Genomic DNA, 15,346 nt, shown 5'->3' on the forward strand with positions numbered 1-15,346 from the left:
CCAGGTTCGAGACTCCGAGGTTGCCAACTTGAGCGCAGGCTCATCTGGTTTGAGCAAAGCTCACCAGCTTGGACCCAAGGTTGCTGGCTCGAACAAGGGCTTACTCAGTCTGCTGAAAGCCCATGGTCAAGGCACATATGAGAAAGCAATCAATGAACAACTAAGGTGTCGCAATGCGCAATGAAAAACTAATGATTGATGCTTCTCATCTCTCTGTCCCTGTCTATCCCTCTCTCTGACTCTCTCTCTGTCTCTGTAAAAGTTTCCTGATGACAACTCCTCAAACTGCAGACCCTTCCAGAGTGGTCTGCTCATGGGTCTGAGCCTCATCTTTCTAGATCCACGGGGAGGCCCTGTCTCCCAGCTCCTGATCTTCCTCATTTCTCTGAGAAATACACCTGAGGCCTCAGGTGACCTCTCTCTCTCTCTCTCTCTCTCTCTCTCTCTCTCTCTCTCTCTCTCACACACACACACACACACACACCAACTCAATTAATTAGTTTAAAAACAACTCGGAGACCGGTGGGGTCATGGCATGTGGCCGAGCCTTGCCAGAGCTGTTTATTCACAGGGAGGGCTATGGGCCCGTGAGATCCTTGGGTTACAGTGCAGTGATACCTCCAGGACTCCATCTCCAGCTGTCACTCGGGGCCTCTCATTAACTCACCCTGGGAGGGCTAGGTCCAAGGGCCAGGCATCTGAAAAAAAGTGCTCTGTGGAAAAGGTATCTCTCCCTCCATACTCAGCCCCCATCACAGACCCCACAGCTCTATCAAGAAGGCAGCAAGCCCAAGGGAGTGCATGAGGAGGAACAGGGTCATGAGCACAGGCCAAGGACACTCTCCACCTGGGACCTGGCTTTCTCATCCATGGAAACCTGTACAAGAGGCCGCAGGCCTGAGGGAGGGAATGGTCAGCCTTGAGAGACCCTGGGAGAGGCAGGAGGACGTGGCTGATGAGGGGTGAGAGAGGATGCAAAGACCAGGGAGGGCAGGAGTGGAATGAGGGGAGGAGACAGGAGCAAAGAGAGTGGCAAGGAAACGATGGGAGGGGCTGGGCTGCGCTCCAGTCACCTCCCTGCATTTTCTCTTCAGGGGTCCGGCTGGGACAGAAGAGCTCTGAGACCTGTGGGATCTTTCCACAGCCCTCTGCGGCCCCAGACAGGACCAGAATGGAGAGGCCGTACTCACTCTTTAGGGGCTGCTTCACCCAGACATGATGTGCTTGACAAAGGCTGAGAAAGAAGACAAAAGTCAGCATTGCACTTGGTCCCTCTCAGCTCTTTGTTGTCCTCTTGGCCCCTTAAACATCTTCTGTCTTCCCTCTACCGCCTGACTTCAAACCTTCCACTACCCTTTCTCCAAACTGTGATTCTTTCTCTTATTTTGGGGTTGGTGGGAGAAGATGGAAGAGAGAAGACTTCACCTCTGCTCTGTGTCCATTCTGTGCTGATACTCAACATAAATAAAATGAAATACATTGCCTCTACAAATCCCTGCAACCTTAAGAAAGATGCCAACATCACCCCATTTCTCATATGAGAAAACTGAGGCTCAGAGGGTACGTAACCAAAGTCATGCAGCTTGTATATCACAGAGCTTCCATTATACCAGTATGGAAAAGAATAATACCAAAGCCCATTTGGTGCTGCTGTCCTCTAGCTCCTGGATCTGTTCTACTTTGCAGGCCCTCCCGGCCCACACTATGCCTGCCCTCCCATCCCTGGGGACTCAGGGAAGTGAGACATGACCTGATACCTTCGTAATTGATACAGCCGTTGGCATCCTCTTGCCCAGCTAACAGCTGTTCCACTTCTGCCTCTGTCATCTTCTCTCCTGGTGTGGGGGTCAGTGGGCTCTTAATTGAAGATAGCAAAGGAGGGAGAGGAAAACCCAAATGCCCCCCAAGTCTGAAGGTCTAGGACTCTCTGGTCTGGGAAGTGGTCATACCAAGCCTCCCCCAAAGGCACTGGAAAGTGGAGCCAAGGGTCTTGTGGCCCTTCCTAGCCCCTGAAGCCTCTCCTTCTGTCTCACAGCTATCACTGGGTGAGCAGACCAGGGCCCTATGACCGAGGCAAAGACGAGGACAGGAACCCTGGGTCCCACCACTCAGGCCTCAGCAGTCATCCCTGCTCTGCCATCCTGCTCCCCTCTTCTCCCAATCCAGCTGGGTGAGGCAGGTTGTTCCTACAGAGCCCAGGGAGAAAGGGCTGGATCAGGATATGATCTTCAGGATGCAGGGTCTCCCAAAATCTGCCACCTGGGCCCTTCCTCTGCCTCCATTCTGCCTCTGCCCAGCTGGCGTACCCAGGGTGGCAAGGACATGGCGAAGTTCAGCGCCCATGACCGTGCCGTTGCTCTCCTTGTCGAAAACACGCAGCCCCTCCACAAAGTCCTCATAGGTGCCCTGCTCCTTGTTGCGGGAGATGTGCTGCAGGATGGGCAGGAACGTCTCAAAGTCCAGCATCTTGGCATTCATCTCTTCAGGTGGCACGGGGAAGGAAAGAAGTGACATGAGCAGACTCACAAGGGAAGCAGAGGGTCAGAAGGGAGCCTCACTCCAGCTGCACCAGGCTAGGACCCGTCCCTGGCAGTACCCAGAGTTTAGGTACAGGCACTTCTGGTTGGGGCACCCAGTCAGTGACACTCAAGGGCACAGAGTCCATGGGAACACTCTTCTCAGTGAAAGGACTTGGACAGAGTGAAAAGGAACCATGACTCCATCCAGACCTCTGACCTCCAAGTGGTCATCCAGGCTGGGACCTGAGGACGGCAGCAGTGGAATCTACGGGGCCCAACGGACTGCGTGACCCGCCCTCACATTCACAACCTAGACTTCAGACATGTGACAGACACACAGTCACAGAAGTAAACTGCTAGGATTACAAAAAAATTCTTTTTCTTTTGCATAACTCTGTATTTGGGACTCATTACTGGACCACATTGCCTAGAGCTACTCTGAATCAATAATTTTTATAAATTTGCAATTCTCTTGTGACTAGCACATTTCTCCCACATTGTGGTGGTTGAAAGCTTCAATTAAACAGATGTAAACCATGTTTAAATATCGCAAATTTTGGCATTGCTTTCTTTTATAACAAGCCAGAACCCCACCCCACTCCCACCCCCACTTAATGGAAGTGCCCAGCTATCCTTTGACCTCTAAGAAGCCCTGTTGACATGGGCAAACTCCTGGTCCTCTGGCCCTCTCCTGCTCACATCCTTCCCACACTGGTGTCTTCACCAGCAAGAGAAAGAGGGTAAGGGGTCAAAACAAAGGAAGGGGGAGGAGGTCAATATGAGGCCCAGGAAGCCTCCAGAGATGGCTCGCTCTGGGTGGGGTGCTCCTGCCCAGGTCTGCCTGGCTCTACCTCCTGCATATACACCTCTGAGGAGAAGGATGTGCATTAGGGCAGCTGTTACCTTCACTGCCTCGCATGACAGTTGACATTTACCAATGAAACACACTCTAAACCAGGGGTCCCCAAACTACAGCCGGCGGGCCACATGTGGCCCCCTGAGGCCATTTATCCGGCCCCCGCAGCACTTCCAGAAGGGGCACCTCTTTCATTGGTGGTCAGTGAGAGGAGCATAGTTCCCATTGAAATACTGGTCAGTTGGTTGATTTAAATTTACTTGTTCTTTATTTTAAATATTGTATTTGTTCCCGTTTTGGTTTTTTTTACTTTAAAATAAGATCTGTGCAGTGTGCATAGGGATTTGTTCATAGTTTTTTTTATAGTCTGGCCCTCCAATGGTCTGAGGGACAGTGAACTGGCCCCCTGTGTAAAAAGTTTGGGGACCCCTGCTCTAAACTCTCTTGCACCACTTTTTAAACTCTCATACACCAAATGCAAATTAGTGAAAGAGGAATCATTCTGGAGCTAATTTTGAATCTGCTCTAATTGAGATTAAATGACTAATTTGCAATCTTCGGTGCTCTAGCCATTATCAGAAACAAATCATTTGTGATAAAACTCTTGTGATTTGAATGTCTCCCCTGCTCCCACCCCTCCATCTACCCATCCTCTGGTGTATGTGAGGATCCTGACTGTTGAAATGGCAGGGAAGTGAAAACAGCACTGGTTCAGGAATCTCAAGGGTTCACAAGGGTCACAGTGCTGTGACACCTGGACTAAGAGCCTCTAAGGGGGGAATTGGGGGGCAGGTGGTTGGTTATCAGATTCCCACCAAGCCTCCCTACCCCAGTGTTTCCAGCATCCTCGAGGGTCAGAGGCAGATTGAATGCTGCTCCTGCCCTCCAGGAGCAAGCTCAGGCCGCATTCAAGGGTCAGCTAAGTGCTGGGTGCGTGGCGATAAATTCTCCAAATAAGAGGCAGGTAACCTGGGGAGGGGAGGCTGGCCGTGAAGGAATAAAGAGGGAAAATGGGAGGGAGCGGCCTAAAGGAGGCAGATCTGGGCGAGAGCCCCAGGGGCGGCGGGCAGACACCGGGAGGCTGAGCTCACGCCTGCGCTGACCTTCTGGCTTGGGCTTGCCAAGGACACGCAGCACCTCAGCGTTAGTGGGATTCTGACCCAGGGCCCGCAGCACGTCCCCACACTGCGCATAGGTGATCTTCATCTCTCCAGTCGGGGTCCGGTCAAACAGCGAAAAGGCCTCTTTGAATTCTGCGGAGAGAAGACCTAGTTGCAGCTTCTGGGCCAAGTGAAGGCAGTGGCTGGGGGCTGATCAGCCTCCACCCGGGGTTAAGCGCAGGTCACTGTGGCTTATAAAATATTTCAGTATTTCCCTCCTAGCTCTTTCCTGGAGCCCGCACCCACCGTTTTTTTTCTGACAACTAAAGAGGCAGCTTAGTGCCCCTGTGACCTGTTCGGATACTGGACTGGGATCTCTGCTAACAGTCGGTTGTCACAAAATTTGAATGTCTCCTCTGCTTCCACCCCTCCATCTACCCATCCTTCTCTGGTGTAGGTGAGGATCCTGACTGTTGAAATGGCAGGGAAGTGAAAACAGCACTGGTTCAGGAATCAGGATTTCCCGGGCTCTACCCTGGCTTTGCATAGTGCCCGCTAGGTCTGTTTTCTTGTGCACCACGGGAAGCAACAGCGCCACCCACCGAGCGCTTCCAGTTACTGAGAGTGTCAAAGGAGGCACTCGGCAACGTGGAAGACCTGTTCAAAAGTCAGCTAATTAATATTACTACTGCCTGCTCCAGGCTGAAAGGGGGAACTCTCCCACCAGGCAAAGTGACATGATGGAAAAAGACCACCCACTTTACCCCTGACTAGCATGTGGCCTTGGGCAAACTAATCTCTCAGTGTCCTTCATTTCTTAGCTCTAAAAGGGGATATAATGTCCCCCACCCACCCGAGTGGGTTGCTTAGAAGATTAAAAATTGTGGTTATTACTATGTTTCCTGGTTCTCAAGCCACCTTAGATCTAGAGGAACTACACTCCCTGAAGGGACCAAGGCAGGTGTCCAAGGGCAGGTGTCAGGTACTCCTGAACCTTGCAAAGAACCTTAATTCCTCACTAATTTGGATTCCAGCAGTTCATTACTGGGGTTAATCTGGACTGAGAACGGCATTGAATTTACCTTATGTTATCTGCAAAGAAATGGTTTACTAAACCGATTAATAATATAAACCAAAGAAAAAGTTGTAAACTGTTTAGGAGAAAAGCCGTTTTTAATCTTCTCCAAGTTCTTTAGAAAAACTTATTTCCTTAAAAGCTGCATAGAGGATTGTTTACAAATTATTCCACATATCAAAGCAGGTTCCCCAAAACTTTTACTTGCAAAAGAAAGAAAGAAAGAAAGAAAGAAAGAAAGAAAGAAAGAAAGAAAGAAAGAAAGAAAGAAAGAAAGAAAAGAAAAGAAAGAAAAGAAGCCTGACCAGGCAGTGGCACAGTGGATAGAGCGTCGGACTCCAGGCTCGAAACCCAGAGGTCGCCAGTTTGAGCGCGGGCTCATCTGGTTCAAGCAAGTCTCACCAGCTTGAGCCCGGGGTCACTGGCTTGAGCAAGGGGTCACTCGGTCTGCTGTAGCCCCTCGGTTATGGCACATATGAGAAATCAATCAATGAACAACTAAGGTGCCACAACAAAGAATTGATGCTTCTCATCTCTCTCTATTCCTGTCTGTCCCTATCTGTCCCTCTCTCTGTCTCTATCACACACACAAAAAAACCAAAAAAAACAGTGCTGGCCGGTTGGCTCAGTGGTAGAGCGTCGGCCTGGCGTGCAGGAGTCCCGGGTTCGATTCCCGGCCAAGGCACACAGGAGAAGCACCCATCTGCTTCTCCACCCCTCCCCCTCTCCTTTCTCTCTGTCTCTCTCTTCCCCTCCAGCAGCGGAGGCTCCATTGGAGCAAAGTTGGCCCAGGCGCTGAGGATGGCTCTGTGGCCTCTGCCTCAGGCGCTAGAATGGCTCTGGTTGCAACAGAGCAATGCCCTGGATGGGCAGAGCACCGCCCCCTGGTGGGTGTGCTGGGCGGATCCCGGTCGGGCGCATGCGGGAGTCTGTCTGACTGCCTCCCTGTTTCCAAGTTCAGAAAAAAATACAAAAACAAACAAACAAACAAAAAACCACCCCTACTTTTACTTGCAACTCTTTTTTAGGCTTTGGATGAATTTAAAAGCTGGAAAACCACAAGTCTTTCATATTACTGAGAATTGAGTTCAAATTCCATTTCTATTGCTTAATAGCTGTGTGACTTTGGCCAAGTAAATATTTAACCTCTTTATAAATGGCACCTATTTTACTGGGCTTTTCAATTCCATCCAAATTAAATACAATAATTTATGTTAAAATCTTAACACAATGGACAGCACATGGTAAGTTCTCAAACAATATTATTGGTATTATTTTACTGAGTTAATCCCAATTTTACCACTTAACTATGTGACCTTGGCCAAGTCACTTAATCTCAATAAATGTTGGTTTCCTTCTCTGTAATAAGAAAATAACACTGATCTCATAGCTTTATTAGAAGGGTTTAATTCGTTTTAACTTTTGAAGCAATTAGTTTGCCTTCTGGCACAAATTCAATTCTCAAATATATATTTGCTAGTTGAATCTGAACTTAGACTTTTTAATCTTATTCTGGTTTATTCAGGAGAGTGAGGATGGATTTAATAAAAGAAAGAGTCTCCTCATAAAAGAAGAATATAATGATACCTAATAAGAGGATGGAACATGAGGAGGAAAGGAATAAGAATAACCTATGATTTTAGTACTTACTGTGGGCCAGGCTCTGAGCTGATAATTACACATGGATTGCTTCCTTAATCTTACAAAAACCTTGTGCTATAGACATTATTATCCTCATCTTAGACCAATGCAGATGTGACTTCTGACCAGCTATGATGGAAACCAAGAAAATGATGAGGAGGAAGCAAGAAGAGGCCTGCTGTACCTGCTAACGCTCCAGCCTCTGGGAAACCTAGTGCACACGGAAAACCCAACCACTGACGTTTAGCATTGCTACCAGAAAAAACAAAGCCAGTGTGGCCTTGAGGTGTATGAGATGTGGGATGCTGATGAGCTCAGAAGAAACCCTTTCTCAATAGTCTGTAGTAGTCAGCTGCTTGCTAGAGCATTGAGCAGTGGTGATAACCCCTTTCTAGAAGGGCATAGAAATCTGGAGGGGGCCAGAAATGGAAGTCAAGGATTAGAAGCAATTTCTTACAAGAAAAAAAGAAATAAAAGAAATTTGGGCTCTATCACTTGGAGAATATAAAGCTACAAAGAGATTTGATAACTATCATCATCAGTACATGGGAGGTATTTAGAGGATGCTGAACAGAGTCACAAAATTTCTGAATCAAAAAGAACCTTACTTTGCAGATAAGAAAATTAAGGTTTAAAGAAGTGAGTTGCTCAAAGTCTCATGGTCATAGTGGCAGAATTCGGGCTAATACCAAAGTCTCCTCATTTCAAATAATGTTCTTTCCAGCATGAGAGAATCATCTTTAGCTTCACCAATAAGCAAATGAAGAGATAACAGGGGTAAAATTGAAGCAGAAACAATTCTGATCCAACACAAGGAAAAATATCTTCAAAGCCAGAGGGATGAAAGACTGGAATAAGGCCCCCAGTCCTGAAAATCTTCAAGGAGAAAAGAGCCAACTGGCTGTCCCACTTGGCTTTGACCATGATTCCCATTTGAAAAATGAAATATTTTTTATCATTAATTGATTTTCTTTTTTCTTTTTTTTTGTATTTTTCCGAAGTGAGAAGCAGGGCAGAGGGCAGCAGACAGACAGACAACCGCATACACCAGACTGGTATCCACCCAGCATGCTCACCGTGGGTGATGCTCAGCCCATATGGGGTGTTGCTCCGCTGCAACTGGAGCTATTCTAGCACCTGAAGCAGAGGCCATGAAGCCATCCTTAGTGCCCGGGCCAACTTTGCTCCCATGGAGCCTTGACTACAGGAAGGGAAGAGAGAGATAGAGAGAAAGGAGAGGGGAAAGGGTGGAGAAGCAGATGGGCACTTCTCCTGTGTGCCCTGGCCAGGAATTGAACCCGGACTTCCACACGCCAGGCCGACGCTCTACCACTGAGCTAATTGGACAGGGCATTAATCGATTTTCTAGTCCTCCTGGGTGCCACAGTGTTTATATATACACAAGTATATATATTTAATTAAAATGCATTAGAATTAATTTAAAGACTTTTACAGCATCCCAAACTATTGAGTGAAAGTGAGTGCCCACAGGGTATTGCAAAAATGGAGTCAGATTCAATTCATCATTAGTTTCAAAATGCATCTGTCAGCTTTCATGCCCTAATTGTGGGTAAACTGGCATCACTTTTTTAAAGGGCAATTTGGCAATAACTATTATAATTTTAAATGTGCATATCCTTTGACCCACTGCTAAGAAGGTCCCTAGAGAAAGCAAAGTGATATTCCCCAACTGGAAACAATGTAAAGGTCTCTCAATGTAAGCCTGATTAAATTAAAAGGTACATCCATGTGTGAGAATCTATATAGTTACTTAAAAGAATTAAAAAGTAGAACTGTTGCCTGACCAGGCGGTGGTGCAGTGGATAGAGCGTTGGACTGGGATGCAGAGGACCCAGGTTCGAGATCCCGAGGTCGCCAGCTTGAGAGTGGGCTCATCTGGCTTGAGCAAAGCTCACCAGCTTGGACCCAAGGTCGCTGGCTCGAGCAAAGGGTTACTCTGTTTGCTGAAGGCCCAGAGTCAAAAGACATATGAGAAAGCAATCAATGAACAACTAAGGTGTCGCAACGAAAAACTGATGATTGATGCTTCTCATTTCTCTTCATTCCTGTCCGTCTGTCCCTATCTATCCCTCTCTCTGTCTCTGTAAAAAAAAAAAAAAAAAAGATTAAAAAAAGTAGAACTGTTTGTGTTAGCTATAAAAATATACATAAAAATTTATTATATTCTTAAATCCAAATATATATTAAATAAAAAGAATGAGGCAGTATTATCATAGGACTTGATTTGTGTAAACTTTATGCATACATACATACTATCATGTTACGGCATATTTTTCTCAGCGGATACATAGACCTATTAACATTGGTTGTCTTTGGGAGAGAAATCAGTATGAAAGGTAAGCAAGGGAAAATATTTTTATGTTTCATTATTTACTTTTAAGTAGCATATGATTTTTTTACCATGTTCATGTATTTGTTTAATTTTTAAAATATAGTATGTGCTTAAAACCAAGGGGTTGGATCAGGTGATCTTTCAGGGGAAACAGAGGGATAAGTTGCAAGGACAGTGAACTCCAGCTGTGAAGTAGATGCAAATTAAAAAACATTTCATTCTCAAAACACCAGAAGATGGGCTAAGGGGCAACCAACATGTCGGAGGGTGCATGGAGGTCTTGAGGCTTGTCTTGATGCTACTCTAAATAACACTTTCTATAAAATGGAGAAAAATAAATTGCCTTCATCAAAGATGGAGTGGCGTTGCTGATGGAGACCACAGGTGGACTAGGGCACCTCCAAGTCACTGCTGGCCCTGCCACCATTGGTGGGTGAGCATCTTGGCAAACTTCAGGAGGAGGGAAGAGGAAGCTGGTAACCTAAAGGAGGACTTTCCAATAACAAGAATGGACATAAGGGCTTCCAAATATCTTGGAAAGTGATTTTGGGAGTGGAGGGGAAAAAGGCATTTTGCTGTACATCTGTTATGTTCCAGGCTGCCTGGCAGAGAGGTTTGAGAACTCAGGTCTGAAATCAGATTGCCTGAGTTTGAATCTTGGCTCCACCACCAACTTTCTGTGTGAGACTGGGCAAGCCATCCAACTTCTCTAAGCCTCAGTTTTATCGCCTGTAAAATAGGGTAGTAACAATCCCTACTTCACAGGGTCGTTGTGAGAATTAAATGAGTTGTGCATATTTAAGTAATAACACATAGTAGGCAAAAGTGAGCAAGCAGCAAATCTATAGCAAATATGTTTGCTATTATGTTAATAATTATGATTACTGTTATGATAATGACAACAACTCCTGCTCTTCCTCCAGGAAGTGCGCAGAGAGGGAGTGGTGGGGAGGTGGGGTTGTTAGCACTCACCTTCTATCTGATCAGCAGTGAAGTCTATCTGTGGGGAGAGAAACACAGAGGAGTGAGACTGCCAAAGGTTTCCAAAGGGAAGCAGAAGTGGCTTCTGCCACAGTCCAGTCACCTTCAATAGGCTACTGATGAGGAGGCATGGACACTGCAGGCTAAGTGTAAAAACCAGGCTTCTGACGAGTGGGACGTGAATGACAGGCTATAAAATAATACAGCCTCCAAATCTTTCTCAATACCACCTCTCAAGTAATGATGCCAAGCAAGAGGAAAGAAAGAGGAATGCCCTGGACAACTCTAGAACCTACCCTCACTCCCTGTTATAAATCCTTTGAGTCTAATGTAAACTCCTTGTCCTAGCAGCCAGAAACCGGCCTCATTTCATCCCTTTGGACTCTCCCTGCTCCACAGTCCTCCCACAAACCACACTTCCCCTCTGCTTTCGGTGCTCCTTACCCCCACCCTTGGAACTCCCTTTCCTAGCTCATGTTGACTTTAAGTGACCTCCTTCAATGAAGCCTTCCCTCACCCCATTCCATCCCAACCCCTCCTTAGCACACGTCTCAGACACTCTGGGACAGTAATAGCAATTTGTGTGGCCCCTTGCTGCTTCCAGACTGCTTTTCAGTCATGCTTGTATGTATATCCTAGCTCCTTGAAGCCAGGGTTCCTGCAGGGCAGAAACATTTGTTATTATTCTCGGAAATGCCTGGCATTGAGTAGGCACTCAAAAAATATTTGTTGAGCAAGGAAATAAACTAGATTTCCTACCAATGCACAGTAATTCAAATCTGAGTATAGAAGAGAAAGGTAGGAGGCTCTGAAAATGAATGACAGTGACCAAATATGAGTCCTCATTTCCATTTAAGATCTTGTATACTAGTTCATTATCCTTATCCTTATTACCCCACCACCACCTCCCCCAAATCCTCTCTTCGTTGTTAGTGGTAAGCAATCCTGGAGCACCTTCCTCATGTACCACAGTTCCCAAGTCATAATTCTGAGCTGTGCTGTGCCCCCACTCCAAGGTCAGCCTCCAGTTAATGAGGACCCTGCAGATGACTGGACCAAACTAGGAGAACAGGAGAGGGGTTATACCGGGCTGGAAAGGGAACTAGCTGTGCCCAGGAATGGACTCCGCCAAAGATTGGGGGCGGTCAGAAAGTTAAAGGGAACCCCTTAAATGAGCTAAAGGATGCTCTGCATGATCTCTCTGAAAATAAATACAGTTTGGCTTACTTTGCAATTCTTTAAGTCCCAGGAGTATATGTGTAAGAAATATTAGTAGAAAGACGTAACATCAGACTATACGGTCAGAACCACCAGAACCACACGCTGGGGTTAAGTTAATTTTGCTCTATCTCTGAGTAAAGATTCTAAGCAAAGGAACTGAGATGTACAAATAATAGGGAAAATAACCTTCATGAAAGACACCTACTTTTTCCCCCCTTTAAAGCAACTTAAAAAAAAAGGCCCTGGCCGGTTGGCTCAGTGGTAGAGCGTCGGCCTGGCATGCAGAAGTCCCGGGTTCGATTCCCGGCCCGGGTACACAGGAGAAGCGCCCATCTGTTTCTTCACCCTTCCCCCTATCCTTCCTCTCTGTCTCTCTCTTTCCCTCCCACAGCGAGGCTCCACTGGAGCAAAGATGGCCCGGGCGCTGGGGATGGCTCCTTGGCCTCTGCCCCAGGCGCTAGAATGGCTCTGGTCGCGACAGAGCAACGCCCTGGAGGGGCAGAGCATCGCCCCCTGGTGGGCAGAGCGTCGCCCCTGGTGGGCGTGCCGGGTGGATCCCGGTCGGGCGCACGCAGGAGTCTGTCTGACTGTCTCTCCCCGTTTCCAGCTTCAGAAAAATACAAAAAAAAAAAAAAACCAACCAGAATTAGAAAATACAGACATGGAAAAAAGGATTGAAACCAAGGAAAAGAAAGCAGGGGAGGTGGGTGAATAGAAGGGCGTGATAGGCTGAGGGCAAGGCACTCATCTGACACCAGCAGGAGCTGCTGCCCAGACACCAGGGACCAGGTCTGGCAGGGGGTGTGCCACTGGAGCGCGTTATCAAAAATCAGAAATAAAGGCGTCCTGATGGGGAGATAGTCAGCTTTTCTTGCCAGGTTCTGCCCATATTGGGAGTGATGTATGATCTAGAAGATTTTCAGGTATTTTTAAGATCTTACACTATGACTCAGTTTCCCCAGAGTGTGCCATAATCAAGCTCAGGAGTGGGGCAACTGCCTCCATCTCTTGGCCAAGCCAGTTCTGTTTAACTCCTGCCCTTTGGAGGCATTGCCATAGATCAACCCCCGGGTTCTCAGCACAATCACAGGATCTCTGGGGCTGTGGGAACTGGGAAAAATCCTGAGAGGGCCAGGGAGGGTCATCCAATGAGAGCTCAGGGTTTTAGCTTCCTGACTACTTACTTGTCACAGAACCTGGTCATGAGCTCTTCTTTTGCTCTGACTCACTACCCCCAGCCCTGACCTCAGGCTGATATTCCCAGGGGCCCACCACACCCAACCTGTTATTTATAGCTCTTCATACCAGTGGCCACTTGACCTCTTACGTTCTGGTGCCAAGGCTTAAAACTGCTTCACTCTCCAGAGGCCTCTGACCTGCTCCTTCCTAGGCCTGTTCCCTCCCAGTTCCACTCCTTCCACAGCTGGGCCAGAGGCCTGGGAGGCCTAACATGACTGAGTCAGCAGGCAGGGTCTACACCAGCTCCAGAGAGGAAGCTTCCAGTGAGAGGGAGCAGGGCAGGGCAGCAAGAGAACAGGGCTGGGGTTGCGAGGAAACCGGGCTCAGCAGCCTCTGCAGATGAGGTCTCAGCTGGGATGAACCAGTACTCTGAATAGTACTAGAACCAGGAGCAGTGGTGGGATTCAGCTGGTTTGCACTGGTTCCTCAGAACTGATACCTAATTTTTTGTTGGTGAACCAGTTGTTAAAATGGCACTTGCATTCAGGGTTCTCTCTAAGATGGGCGCCTGGGCAGCTGCCCACTGTGAAAATCACAAATTTACATTCCTTATTTTATTTATTTATTTATTTATTTATTATGAAGTGAGAGATGGGGAGGCAGAAAAACAGACTCCCACATGCACCCTGAGTGGGATCCACCCAGCAAGCCCTCATGGGGCCATGCTCTGCCCATCTGGGGCTGTTGCTCTGTTGCTTGGCAACTGACCTATTTTAGCACCTAAGACAAGGCCATGGTGCCAGCCTCAGCACCCAGGGCCAACATGTTAAAATGAGCCATGGCTGTGGGAGGAGGGGAGAGAGAGAGGAAGAGAGAGAGAGAGAAAGAGAGAGAGAGAGAGAGAGAGAGAGAGAGAGAGAGAGAGAGAAGGGGAAGAAATGGAGAAGTAAATGGTCGCTTCTCCTGTATTCCCTGACTGGGAATCAAAGCCAGGACTTCCACCATTGACTGGGCTGATGCTCTACTGCTGAGCCAACCTCCCAGGGCTCCTTACTCCTTTTTAACATTCATCTGTACAATAGCGTATTCTAAGTGCCCATAGTAATGTTCATTCTGTCCATAGGTGAAAAAAACTGCAAGTGAGGACACCAATCAAGGAGCAATATGGAAATATCTTAAATAACAGTTTTATTGTTCTTTGTCAGGTATTATTTAATATTTTTTCATTAATATTTTAAAACTTTCTTATAATCTAGGTTTCTGTACCTCTTTTATTGATCTTATTTAAATATTAAAAGCATAAAATAATAAACTACTTTTTGGTATAGTGTTTTTTTATACTTAAAATGGTCATTAGGGCAGAGAACCGGTTGTTAAATTATTTGAATCCCACCACTGCGCAGGAGCCCAGGCTGAGGCCCCAGAAGGGGGGTCCCACCTGGGTAGGGAAAAGGAGAGGGAAACAGACCTCTCTCACCTTATCTAGAACCTTTCTGCCTGCCACCCACTGCAACAGTCTGAGCGTGAAGCCTTCCCCAGGCACAGGGAGCACACTCCCTCACTACTGACCACTTACTCCAAGTCCCACGGGCAGTTATCATTATGTCTTTTCTCCATATGAGTATCATACAATCTCTCTTTGACTTCACTACGGTAGCCCCCAAAGTGCCTTAAAAAAAAGACAGATAATTGCACTTCCCTACCATTCCCAACTCCACTGGGAAAATTTGGGGTGACAGAGCAGTGCTTCTTCAGGCAGAGCAGAAACTGTTCTCAAGGGACAAGGCTGACAACCCAAAATACCCCTTACCAGCCCCAACACCTGCTCCACCACCCCGTAGGACTGTGATCTGGGGCATGGCCACCATAGCTTCACACAGTCCAGCCTCCTTGAGGTAACTCTCTCAGCTCCAGGCAAATAGGATCCTGAATATCATCCCCACCTTATCCCAGTGGCTGAGGCTCACTCACCTTCACACTCTTGGGGTCAAAGGCAGGTTCTTTGGGGGGTTCAGGAGCTGGAGCAGGGGCCGGGGCTGGGGCTGCCTTGGCTGCTTCCTTCTTAGGCTCAGGCTTCTTGGGAGGCATGTTGCCTTTTGGGATTCTTGGTGGAGGTGGCACGTAGGAAGGAATTAGGAGGTGCAGCTCTTGGGAAACAAGACAGGAGACTGGGCCGCCTCCCTCCCCTTTTATCCTGGGCAGGAGCCCCCACAGAGGGGCTGGTGAGAGCAAGAGCAGCTGCTACTGACTATAAAAGGAAGAAACACCGGCAGGGACAGCTGACAACTGTGTATTGTCACCAGGTTTGGGGCAACCAGCCACCCCTCCTCCCCATACCTCACACCCCTCACGGCCTCCACCTCTGGGACAGGCTGACTGACCCCTTCCTGCCAATTGGTGGAAACCCAAAGGGGCCAGGAA

General features: G+C 47.6%; 1 protein-coding gene across 1 annotated transcript; it reads right to left on the reverse strand.

Annotated features, from left to right (window-relative positions):
* Positions 1 to 528: 528 nt before the first annotated feature.
* Positions 529 to 15,106, reverse strand: MYL4 (myosin light chain 4). Its single transcript, XM_066255322.1, has 7 exons — positions 14,897 to 15,106; positions 10,517 to 10,544; positions 4,479 to 4,628; positions 2,307 to 2,480; positions 1,758 to 1,835; positions 1,191 to 1,234; positions 529 to 698 (listed from the first exon to the last, which is right to left on the reverse strand). Exons 1-6 carry the CDS (start codon positions 15,011 to 15,013, stop codon positions 1,206 to 1,208), a joined length of 576 nt encoding a protein of 191 aa, XP_066111419.1. The 5' UTR covers positions 15,014 to 15,106; the 3' UTR covers positions 529 to 698; positions 1,191 to 1,205.
* Positions 15,107 to 15,346: the final 240 nt, after the last annotated feature.

This window comes from Saccopteryx bilineata, chromosome 2 (genome assembly GCF_036850765.1).
Source record: "Saccopteryx bilineata isolate mSacBil1 chromosome 2, mSacBil1_pri_phased_curated, whole genome shotgun sequence".
In the NCBI taxonomy this organism is placed as follows: domain Eukaryota; kingdom Metazoa; phylum Chordata; class Mammalia; order Chiroptera; family Emballonuridae; genus Saccopteryx; species Saccopteryx bilineata.

Coding starts and splice junctions, on each gene's coding strand:
- MYL4 (XM_066255322.1), bottom strand. CDS start 15,013: ATGCCTCCCAAGAAGCCTGAGCCTAAGAAGGAAGCAGCCAAGGCAGCC. Junction 1,836..2,306: donor CCATGTCCTTGCCACCCTGG/GTACGCCAGCTG, acceptor CCCCCACACCAG/GAGAGAAGATGACAGAGGCA. Junction 1,235..1,757: donor CGGCTGTATCAATTACGAAG/GTATCAGGTCAT, acceptor CTTCTTTCTCAG/CCTTTGTCAAGCACATCATG.